General features: G+C 36.4%; 1 protein-coding gene across 3 annotated transcripts in view; it reads right to left on the bottom strand.

The window, feature by feature from the left end:
* Positions 1 to 12,770, bottom strand: part of LOC149802456 (immunoglobulin superfamily member 10-like) — a 163,232-nt gene that overhangs the window by 25,308 nt on the left and 125,154 nt on the right. For all 3 annotated transcript variants that reach the window (XM_089951690.1, XM_089951689.1, XM_089951688.1), the window contains 3 exons: positions 9,524 to 9,554; positions 6,087 to 6,103; positions 5,586 to 5,759 (listed from right to left, as the gene is read on the bottom strand). In XM_089951690.1, the coding sequence (XP_089807816.1) occupies positions 5,586 to 5,759; positions 6,087 to 6,103; positions 9,524 to 9,554 (222 nt within the window). The remainder of the gene's footprint in view (positions 1 to 5,585; positions 5,760 to 6,086; positions 6,104 to 9,523; positions 9,555 to 12,770) is intronic.

Raw genomic sequence — 12,770 nt, forward strand, 5'->3', positions numbered from 1 at the left:
ATCGAGAATGACATGTACTTTTCAAAATTGTTAGGGATGCATTTGATTTGGTTTCCAACCTTGGCGAAAAGTTGTTTGACATGAGAATGACTCAGCGCTGAGACAACAAAATGTCCATCATACCCGTATAGATTATATGGGATCACTGGTAAGAAGTCTGGGTCTTTGAAGTGTACATTGCAATCAGCATGAGCAGCTCTCGATATAGACCGGAGATATGGCAATGATCTCTGCCTTTTTATCATGCAGTTTAAAGTATTCTTCGCAGATATGACATCACTGAGCTGCACTGTGTTGCTGCAGTTGTTGTGGCATGAGTGGAATCATCATTGCTGGAATTTATCGGAGGTCGTTAATGCGTTTCCATTCAGCAACGAGTTGGTCAAAGAAACAGACGATGCAATCTTTGTCTCATGCTGATGATAAAGTGAAGACAAACTTACATCGACGGAACAACGTTTTATATCCGATCGCGCATCGGTCATGCTTATGTTCCACTTGGGTGAAAGAATGGTTGGTATCTGGCAAGGTTCCTTCCCCTATTTTAAGGATTGCCTCTGAGCCGAAGTCAATATGGAAGGGTTGTGCATATTTGTTATGTTGTATTTTGAACTGTAGTGTTCCATCGCATGACATCTGAATGGTTTGTAGTTCTCGACAGTATCCCGACGACATGTGGTCATGTAGTTTTTGTGGTTGAGGAAAGCATTGTAAGCAATGGTAATAGAATTATCCATGATTTTTATGTTGCATGTACTGAGATTGGCATAACCAACTGAAGTTTTTAATGTGCAATATATATACTTATATATGTATGTGTGTGTGTGAAGTGTCGAATTTTGAAGTACAGAAAATTTAAAGTTGAATGCATTTAGCAATTAAGGTTATCGCAGTTAAGCCAGGAAAGTCTTTGTGAAGGGTCACTCTGAACTTCCATCAATCATCTCCCATCATGTCAGTGTAAACTTCAAAGGAACAATATTTCTGAACCAGTGAAATTGACCGGGGTATCTTAAAAAGTCTTTAGAAGTAAACATTTGAGCTGCCGACCCTAACTGGTAGGAACCTATATCCACTTATCATATTTTCAGAGGGAAAATTGTCATGCATTGTCGTACACAGATTCTGAGCTGTCTAAATCTGATGAAAGAAATTATTTCTTTGGGAAAGATTAGGGACCCTTGCCTATGATTGGGTAGAATAAATTAGGGCGTACACTTTAGAGCAATCTGACTTTAAAGTGACGACCCTAGTGTAAATTCTTTAGTCTGGAAACTTCCTAGAAAATGAAGCTTTGTCTCGACTCCGTGGAAGCCTAGGATTAGTGCTTTCCTCGTGAAACAAGAAAGGGACCACTGGGTTGTCATGTAAAAGGAAAGGCATGTTTAGTGCTAAAACGTGGAAGTCCTGAAAATACATCAATGAGGAACAGCTTTCGGAGAGAAGGACGAGACAGTCCGAAGACAAGAGTATGGAAAAGAAAGAAAGAAGGACGAGGTCAGAGTAAAAAAAACCAGGAAGTCCGTGAAGGGGCAAAAACTAGAGTTGGAAGGATGAACTAGGAGACGTTGATATATGGTCAAAGTGAATGAAGGTGGTGCAGTCAATTGTGGATATTGTGCTCTTTCACCTCTCGTTATGATGATGTGATAAATCCAAATTGGTCACACCTGTTAAATTCTACTTGTATAATCTAACTTGAATTTTAATTACCATTTTAATTTGTTCTTATTAAATTTGTTATTTTCTTGTCAAAGGGGGCTCGTATTGTTTATTTCTTAACAGCATTCTCGCTCAGTTCTCTGTTGAAATTCCATTCTTCTTTCACTCCCGCCAGGCTATAATATCGAGGGATGTCATCCTCTGGATAACGCAGCCAAAACCCAATTAACCACTCCCCTTTATAAGAGGGCGATGTTATATATATATAGAATACAAATCATATGACGAATAACAGTCCTTTCAAGTGCACTGGATCAACAAGGGATCACGTTTGTCAGGGATAGATTAAGATAAATGTAATAAACTGACTACAAACAGTGCAAAACTAGTATCTAGCTAACCTAAGCGCTTTCGACTCTTAATGAGTCTTTTTCAAAGGCAAATACAAAACAGACAAGACAAACAAATAAAACAGACAAAATATTGTCTTTGTCAGACTTTACATGACTATGACTTGTTGCGGATGCTGAAAGATATTTTATATTAATCTAAAAATCGATGAGCCATAACGACATCTGTTATTATGAATGACTAGTGTGGTCTTGGTTAGTGATTGGCATTATCTTCGCCCTAACCAGGATGTCTTTGAGGTGTTTTGGTCTCCAGTAGGCTACTACAGGTTTGTTCAGAAGTATTAATTTTAGTGCATCACATGATTGCACGATGTGCCAGTGTTTCCCGATGATTTTACCTACTTTGGGGTTGCCTGAATGGTAGGTCAGGATAAATGGTATCCTCTCAGCCTTTTCCTTCTCTCTATATTTTAGTAGGTCATTGCATTTTTTTTTGCTTTATCTTTTGGGTTGCTTCCGCAATCCGGTCTTTGTCATAGCCTCGGTAAGTCAAATGTTTAGATAACTCTTCAGACCCTTTTTCGAATGTTTCACCATTGGAGCGAATTCTGCGTATCCTCAGTTCCTGGCTATATGTAATGTTCCTAATGCAGTGTTTTGGATGGTAGCTGGTTGGGAGGAGATACTGGTGTTTGTCTGTTCGTTTAGAGTATATGTCTATATTGAATTTATTTCCTACCAGTCTGGTTGTTGTGTCCAGGAAAACATGGTTTGAGTTGGAGTCTTCTGCCTTGAATTTTATTGAAGGATGGAAATTGTTTGCCTTTGATATGAAATTATCCAGATTTTCTATTCCATGTTGCCACATCATTTCTATATCATCAATGAAGAACATCCAATAGTATGGTGCAAGTTCCACCGATGCTAAGAGTTGACCCTCCAGTTTCCCTTTAAAAATATTTGCATACGAAGGAGCCATTTTTGTACTCATTGTGGTTCCATTGATTTGCAGGGAGTGTTCTTCATTAAATTCAAAGTTATTGAGTTTTAGGACAAGCTCCAGGAGTTTGACTAGGAAGTGAGTGGGTGGATTGTCTATAGTTCTTGTTTCCCATGCTTCTCTACACGCATGAATCCCTTCGTTGTGTGGTATGTTAGTTTATAAAGATGGGATGTCTAAGGAAGCAAGCAATATATCTGGTGGTAATGGTTCGCTTGCTTTGCTTTTTATGAGGTAATCCGTTGTGTCCCGAAGATGTGATGGTAATTTGTGGACATGTGGTCTCATGAAATGATCAAAATATTCTGATATCCTCTCTGTGGGATGCCCGTTACCGGAGATTATAGGTCACCCAGGTTTCTTTGTTTGTGCTCACGTGAAATGATCCAAATATTCTGATATCCTCTGTGAGATGTCCGTTACCAGAGATTATAGGTCTGCCAGAGTTTCCTTCCTTGTGAGATGTCCGTTACCAGAGATTATAGGTCTGCCAGAGTTTCCTTGTTTTTGGTCTCATGAAATGATCCAAATATTGTTTGCAAACAAGGAAACCCAGGCAGATCAGATCCCTTCCCTGTCTCAAACCGAGTGAAGCAAGGCTGTGTACTGGCGCCAACACTTTGCAGTCTCATGTTCTCAACCATGCCCACTGATGCCTTCAGAGATGGTGACATGAGAATCAGCATCAGATACCTAATTGATGGCAATCCATTTAACCTCAGGAGGTTCCAAGCAAAAACTAAGGTCAGAACAGACTTCATCAGAGACTTTATATTTGCTGATCACTGTGCACTCAACGCTAGTCCTAAAGCTGACATCCAACACAGCATCGACAAGTTCTCAGATACTTGCACAAATTTTGACCTTACGATCAACACAAGGAAAACTGAAATAATGTATCAGCCAGCCCCAGGAAAACCGTATGCGGAGCCCAAACTCACAGTCAGTGGCTACAAACTGAGTGCAGTGAACAAATTCACCTATCTTGGCAGCACTCTGTCCCAGAACGTCGTAATCAATGATAAAGTTAATGCCAAGATTGCAAAGGCCAGCACAGCCTTCAGCAGACTACACTCCATGGTCTAGACTAGAAGAGGCATTAGTCTACAGACAAAGTTGAAGGTGCACAGAACGATAGTACTCCCTGTGCTTTTATACGCCTGCAAAACTTGGATAGTGTACCAGCACCATGCGAAGAAGTTGAACCACTTCCACAAAACATGCCTCAGAAGACTCCTAAATATCAAGTGGCAGGACAGGGTCCCAGATACTGAGGTCTTTGCCCATGCAAGACTTCCCAGTATTACACCATCTTGATGCAATCACAGTTGCGATGGCGAGCTTGATCAAGGTTAACTCAACAAAAGAGGCCAGAGAAAATGATATAAGGACACCCTTAAAACGTCATTGAAGAACTTTGGCATTAGCTATGACACATGGGAGAAGACTGCCCGGGACAAGGTCGTGTGGCGCTCATCCATCACTAAGGTGCTAAAGCTTGCGTAGACAACAGGAGAGCCATGACAGAACAATGGAGGCAGGCCATGAAATCCCGAGCCAGTAGCCACATAATCAGCATTGCTACCATCCCATGTCCACAATGTCACAGAACATTCAGGGTGAACATCAACCTCATCAACCACCTATGTACCCACAGACCATTTGTTCCCGCTAAAACACTGAATGACTAAAGTGGTCCTCATTGACTTGATAGGCGAACTATATATATATAGATAATAGAACTATCCATGATTCTTATGTTGCGTTGACTTAGATCGTCATTACCAACTGAAGTCTTTGATGTGAACCTCATCACTAGAACCCACTCGATTGACGCTCCAAGGATAACATATATGAGACATCTTCACTATACTACAGTCACATCTCTAATTCAACCAATAGTCATCCAAAACCAGTGCTGAAGTGACTACCCACTGGCCAATAAAACCCTTGAGTGGTCCAAAAACACTTATTTTTCTACATTGGAGTGACCACCCCTGATCCAGAACCCCCATTTCTGTATCCAAGACACCCATTTTTTCTCTGCATGAGCCATCTACATAAACTTGAAAAAAGGTTGTCCAGAACCCCCATTTCTATATACTACTAGCAACTGCAAAGATGCTGAAAATATTAAAATATGTCAAACTTGTTGAAATCCGAGACAGGCACAAGTCAAAAAGCTTATGTGTGATAAATGACAGCTTTAATATGGCTCGTAAATGGCACCTGTTAGCAAACTTCAAGCTGCCAAAAGTGATTTTATACCAAAGGAATTATTGTAAACACCAAGTAACAATGAGATAACATTGTTGACCTTGGATTATTGAATCTAAAGACATGTAACTTTCAAATGAAACATCAGAATGCCTTATGTATTCTGTTTACCAAAATTTCATAGAAATATTTTCAAAAGTGTTGGAGTTTTACCCCAAAACAAAAGCATGGGATGGTTTTAGAGATATTCTCTAGAAACAAGTGTGTAATGGATGGATAGAACCCATTCCAAAAAAGTCTTAAAACTTTAAGGATATATGTAACTTGAATTAAACTAGTAGAAATATATTTGCCTTTCATTTCTTTCCTGTTTTTCTTGTCCACCTTGGTATAAAGATTGCTGTCGTCATCTAGCTGTCTTGCTGTTTTCTTTGGTTTGACTATAACAGCATACTCAGCCCCTGTACTACCAGCTGATGGTCCAGGTAGTAAACCTGAGGATTCATACACTGGGTTGTCCACCAGTCCTATTACATTCAAATCAGGTACTCAGTTTAAGTTTCCAAATTGCTTATCTAATAGCTAAAAGATGAAAGCCATATTAAATATTTTACTATAAGAAGAAAAGCTTTAACAAATATGTTCATGATGAATTACAAACACATGCTAGGTAAATCAGGTAAATCAGGTAAGTCACGTAAATCGGTAAATCAGGTTAAACTAGCTTTTACTGCAAAATAATCAGATGCACCCATCTCAGAGGGAATAAAATTGTTTACAAGCGCAATGTAAATCTGAAAACACTATTCTGTGATTTAAATACTAATTCCATGTTAAAAACAGGTAAATCTTACCATCTTCTTGCTGTTGCCTGTAACAGAAACAATAAAGTAAAATTATATTTAATAATCTGCTTGTCAAGAAAAAAACTTGGAGTTATTATCACTAAAAATTGAAACATCTAAATAACGTGAGTCATATTTACGTAGTGACGACTTTACAATAATGACTATTTTAGGCTTCATTTTTACTATTTCCCATCCTTATTTATCAATTACATTTACATTTCTTTCCCAGTATTTAGACATTTCATTCATGAGATGATCGAAAATTAATAATTCAAAATCAAAATTCTGAGAAAAGGTGTACCAGAAGTTAAATGATAGGTCCAAGGAAGACCAACATCCCTCACCTGGCACAGGTTGCTCTAAATATCAAGTGTAGTAATTATAAGGAAGATAACTTGGGCTGAAAGACGCCTATGTCAGGATAATTTTCTGTAATATGTTTGAAATTGATGTTAAATGAAATGTGGTTTAACTATATTTTTCTACCTTGAATAACTTTAGTTGTACTAAGTATTTAAGTGGCATCTTTGAATCTATGATCATGAAAGGTGTTCATCTTAGGACTGTATGGATCAAATTGGGTCTGATATGGGAAGACAAATTTGCAGAGAAAATTGTTATATAAATAATAATAATAATAATAATAATAATGCTTTATTTATAGAGGGTGACTCATTAGTCAAGGATTATTCTCCCTTGAGGCCCTCTTAAGAAGAGTATAACAATGCACATTATAAGAAGAAAGCAATAATTACTGTTCATTTTAACATGTTTAGTATTAAAATACTAAATTTCATTATCTATTAGAAACACATACATGCTCATGATATCTCTTCTTAAATACTCTGATATTTTCAGCAGATTTTGCATAAAGTGGAAGACTGTTCCACAGAACTGTACCAGAGTATTTGAAGCTCTTTTAAATTGCTCTGTTCTTGGTTTTGGTGCTAGTAGGTTTCCATGTGATATTGATCTCAACTGGTATTGTGTTGAAAAAGGCCTGAATAAGTCCTGAATAAGTCCTGAAGATACTCTGGTGGAGGTCTATGTAGACATTTATATCAAAGAACTGTCTTGTGAAAATCTATCCTGTCATATGTTGTGAGCCATTTGAGTTCTGTACACAATGCTTTTGAGAGATGATCAATAGATGCATCTAAAATTATGTGTGCTGCTCATTTCTGAAGTTTATCAATCATGTCAAACTCAGATTTAGCACAGTTCCCCCATACATTAGAACAATAATCCATTGTTGGAAGAATAAATGACTTGTAGGAGTGTTTCCCACATAATTTATAAATGACATGATAATCGTCCTCTCCAGAAGGCACCATCACTATGTGCAGACTACCAGATACAAATTTAATAAATAAGAATCTAAAATATAATTAAACAGGATATTTATTTGATCAAAATACCTATATTCATACCAAAGTATCGAGATATAGGTTAATAAAAAAGGATGCTTGGAAATCCCCGATTATTTATAGCTGAAAAATTGTGCACTAGAGGAGTTCTGCAACTGATACCCTTTCCTCACATTTGTACATGTACAGACTTGGGTCCATTACTGGAAGAGGAGATTATAGTCAACAATGGCTTGGCAGGAAATTACTGATCATTTTCTACTTGAAGTCAATGCTGATGCAAATTTGCAAAGTGAATAGCAGAATGGAGAAAGTGAAGGATGAAATCGAGGATGATAATTCTAAAATGAAATCAGATGCTGGTTTAGAAGAGCCACCATGGAAGAAGCAAAACTTTGGAGCAAAGTTTCAAAAATCCTGGCTGTTACACTATAAATGGTACAATACAACACAAACACAGGAAGTATGTTGAGTAATATTTGGAAAAATTGTGGGGAAAATGTTCCTTTTATATCAGAGATGGGTCTTTGAATATTACAATGTCAACTTTTACATGAAACACTGAGTCAGCATTAAGTATAAAGATTATCAGTATGTCAAAGATTAAACAAAACATTTAACCCAGATACACTGATAATTTAAAGCACACTTAAAGGTGTATATATTACAATAATGGTATTTTTAAAGACTTTATCTCTATTATATATAATTAAACTATAACCAATACCTTGTACATGGTTGCAGTACACACAGCTTGTAATTAAACTATAACCAAGACCCTGTACATGGTTGCAGTACACACAGCTTGTAATTAAACTATAACCAAGACCCTGTACATGGTTGCAGTACACACAGCTTGTAATTAAAACTATAAGTAAGACCCTGTACATGGTTGCAGTACACACAGCTTGCAATTAAAACTAAACACAAGACTGTGCTCAAGGTTGCGGTACACAAAGCTTGCAATTAAAACTATGCACAAGACCCTGTACATGGTTGCAGTACACACAGCTTGTAATTAAACTATACACAAGACCCTGTACATGGTTGCAGTACACACAGCTTGTAATTAAACTATAACCAATACCTTGTACATGGTTGCAGTACACACAGCTTGTAATTAAACTATACACAAGACCCTGTACATGGTTGCAGTATACACAGCTTGTAATTAAAACTATAAGTAAGACCCTGTACATGGTTGCAGTACACACAGCTTGCAATTAAAACTAAACACAAGACTGTGCTCAAGGTTGCAGTACACAAAGCTTGCAATTAAAACTATGCACAAGACCCTGTACATGGTTGCAGTACACACAGCTTGTAATTAAACTATACACAAGACCCTGTACATGGTTGCAGTACACACAGCTTGTAATTAAACTATAACCAATACCTTGTACATGGTTGCAGTACACACAGCTTGTAATTAAACTATACACAAGACCCTGTACATGGTTGCAGTACACACAGCTTGTAATTAAACTATAACCAAGACCCTGTACATGGTTGCAGTACACACAGCTTGTAATTAAACTATACACAAGACCCTGTACATGGTTGCAGTATACACAGCTTGTAATTAAAACTATAAGTAAGACCTTGTACATGGTTGCAGTACACACAGCTTGCAATTAAAACTAAACACAAGACCGTGCTTAAGGTTGCAGTACACAAAGCTTGCAATTAAAACTATACACGAGACCCTGTTGATGGTTGCAGTACACACAGCTTATATCTTAATGCATCTTTTGCTACAAATATTTTAATGGAATATGGATGCCCAATCATACAGTCTGAAAAATGATCTAAACATCATATTCAAGGTGTGATTAATGGAGAGACTGATGGATAACAATATTACTATATGAGCTACTATTTTCATAGTAAATTATACAAATAAAATTCGAATTTGACTTACTAACAGACTATGATATGTTATTAATGATGCCAAAAAGATAACATCTTTTAAAAAGGGACATATATCTGTTCATGTGTAATCTATGAGCTTCAATGACTCAGACTTGAATTCAGGTCAACAGTACATTGTGCTCTTAAACAGGATGAATTTCGTACCTTTGAATATCTACTCTGCTCATGCTTTGTCCTGAAGAAGATAAGAAAACAAATAATATTAAATTTAGACACACAAAAGCCATGAATAAAACCAACAACCACTCTCAATATGAGACAAGTTGTACATATCTATACTAAAATATTCATGAGTCAAATGGAACATACAAGCTATTTCATAAAACCAACAACCACTCTCAATATGAGACAAGCTGTACTAAAATATTCATGAGTCAAATGGAACATACAAGCTATTTAATAAAACCAACAACCACTCTCAATATGAGACAAGCTGTACTAAAATATTCATGAGTCAAATGGAACATACAAGCTATTTCATAAAACCAACAACCACTCTCAATATGAGACAAGCTGTACTAAAATATTCATGAGTCAAATGGAACATACAAGCTATTTCATTATATTCTGGTTGTTACACCAATTATTTTCAATTCAGTTTAGATTTCTAAAATGCAAAGCTCAGAATTAATTCACCTTCTTTTAAGAAGGACATCTGATAAATTTATTTCAATGGGATTGGCATGGGGAATGGTTATAATAAGGGAAGGTATGGGGAATGGTTATAATAAGGGTAGGTATGGGGAATGGTTATAAGAAGGGTAGGCATGGGGAATGGTTATAATAAGGGTAGGTATGGGGAATGGTTATAATAAGGGTAGGTATGGGGAATGGTTATAATAAGGGTAGGTATGGGGAATGGTTATAAGAAGGGTAGTCATGGGGAATGGTTATAATAAGGGTAGGTATGGGGAATGGTTATAATAAGGGTAGGTATGGGGAATGGTTATAATAAGGGAAGGTATGGGGAATGGTTATAATAAGGGTAGGTATGGGGAATGGTTATAAGAAGGGTAGGTATGGGGAATGGTTATAATAAGGGTAGGTATGGGGAATGATTATAAGAAGGGTAGGTATGGGGAATGGTTATAATAAGGGTAAGTATGGGGAATGGTTATAATAAGGGTAAGTATGGGGAATGGTTATAATAAGGGTAGGTATGGGGAATGATTATAAGAAGGGTAGGTATTGGGAATGGTTATAATAAGGGTAAGTATGGGGAATGATATGAGGGTTAGTACAGTGATTGGTATAATAATAATAATAATAATAATAAGAATAAGAATGACTTTATCTAAATATGGTATTGATATTAGCCCAAATGCTCATTTTTGAAGTTATGCCAGTTTTGCTGTTTTTATCATTTGAATTAGCCCATACTGTATTACAGTAGTCTAAACAGGGTTGTATGTAACTGTTATAAAATAGTTTTCTGTGTGTTTCATGTCTTATCCTACTGAGAAGCCATAAACTTGAATTAACTTTTTACTGATATGTTTGATATGTTCAGTCCATGATAGATTATTATCTACCAGAACACCAAGTAGTCTATCATGACAGACCATTTGCAAATTTGTATCCTTCCATGTCAGACATAGTTCATCACTATCAAGATTTGTCCTTCTTTGCCATATTGAGATAAGTAATATTTTAGTTTTACCAGTATTTATCACCATGCCATTGCATGTGTACCAGTTGTCCAGTTTGTTTAGGGCATTCTGTAAAGAAATTTTGAGTTCATGCTTTGTGTTTGGATGTCTGACAATGTTATGCCATCAGCATAGAGATCTGTAGATGATATTGAGTCTCTTAGTAAAAGTGGCAGCTAAGGTCATTAATATATAAAATGAATAGTAATGGACCTAGAATTGTTCCAGGTTCAGATAGAACATTATTTATATAAACATGTTGTGTTCTCTCACTTAAGTAAGAATTAAACCATCTAACTGTTCTTTCATCACACTGGTAGATTTTCAGTTTCTTCAAAAGGATTTCATGATCCACCATGTCAAAAGCTTTCCTGAAATCTACAAATACAGATACTATTATTCTACCTTGGTCAAGTGCTTGAAGCCATTTATCAGTTAGGGAGATCAAGGCAGTCTCACAGGAATGTTTCTGTCTAAAGTCTGATTGATTAGGGTGTAACAGCAAGTGTTTGGCTAAATATGACATGAATGAGTCCCGGACATGTTTTTCAATCAATTTTGACAAGTTTGGTTGCATTGAGATCGGTTGGTAGTTATCAGCATCATCTTTAGAACCAGATTTACGAACAGGAGTTTCTTTTGCAGTTTTCCGTATTTTGGGGACAGATGAGGTTGCAATATTTAAATTGATTATAAATGTTATGCTATCTAAAATAGCAGAGGCAGAAGATTTAATCAGTGGTGGACCAATCTGATCAAGTCCTGTAGCTTTCTTGGTATCAAGTTCACTGAGACATATTTTAACAAAGATTTTTGATACTGGTGGAATAGAAAAACATACCTCATTAGAGATTTTACTGCTGCAGAACCTTTTCACTTCATTAAAGCTGTTTTCTATCACTGTTTCTTTTAATTTTGTGGTAATTTTGGTGAAAAATTCATTGAAAACACTTGCAATGTCAGTGTCATCAGTGACTATGGTGTCATTTACCAGAAGTGAGTGAATTTTTTTTGTCTGATCTTTGTGTGTTTCTCCATTGAGTTCATTGAAGACTTACCAAATGGAGTTTGTGTTGCTCTTTCTTTTCAAGCATTGATTGATAATAAGTTATTTTAGCTTTTTTAATCATACTTGTTATTTTATTTGTCCATACTTAATATTTTGCATGGTTTCCTATAACCTTGAATTGGTCTCATGTTTTCATAGCATCTAGGATTTCAGTAGCAAGCCAATTAGGGTGGATTTCATTCTTTACTCAATGTACTTTCAGTGGTGCATGCTTAGAGACTACATCCATAAATAAGTCAGTCCACACCCTCAGAGCTTCATCTATGTCATCCAGATTTTGGATCATATTCCATGGAACTTTATATAGGTCAATGAGAAACTGTTCTTCATTAACATTTTTGAATGATCTGTGAGTGATCGTTTTCTGTGTATGTTTCTTATTCCTCTTGCATTTAACCTTTCTTGTCAAACAAGTAGGATAGTGGTTGCTACGACTAACATTTGGTACATTAACACAAGCCAAATTGTCTGGTAGGTTGGCATAAATGTAATCAATAAGAGTGATTTATTTTTCTTATTTTTCTTTTACTCTTGTGGGCTCATTTACCAGCTGGACTAGGCCTAATGATTCAATAAATTCCATCCAGTTGTTCCTTATTTGAATATTGAGAAGGTCCTTATTTATACTGCCAAGTATATGTTTTTTTCACCTGTGCAAGAACATTTTTCATTT

Source organism: Sinohyriopsis cumingii, chromosome 3, assembly GCF_028554795.1.
Source record: "Sinohyriopsis cumingii isolate HCF-2022 chromosome 3, ASM2855479v2, whole genome shotgun sequence".
NCBI lineage: Eukaryota > Metazoa > Mollusca > Bivalvia > Unionida > Unionidae > Sinohyriopsis > Sinohyriopsis cumingii.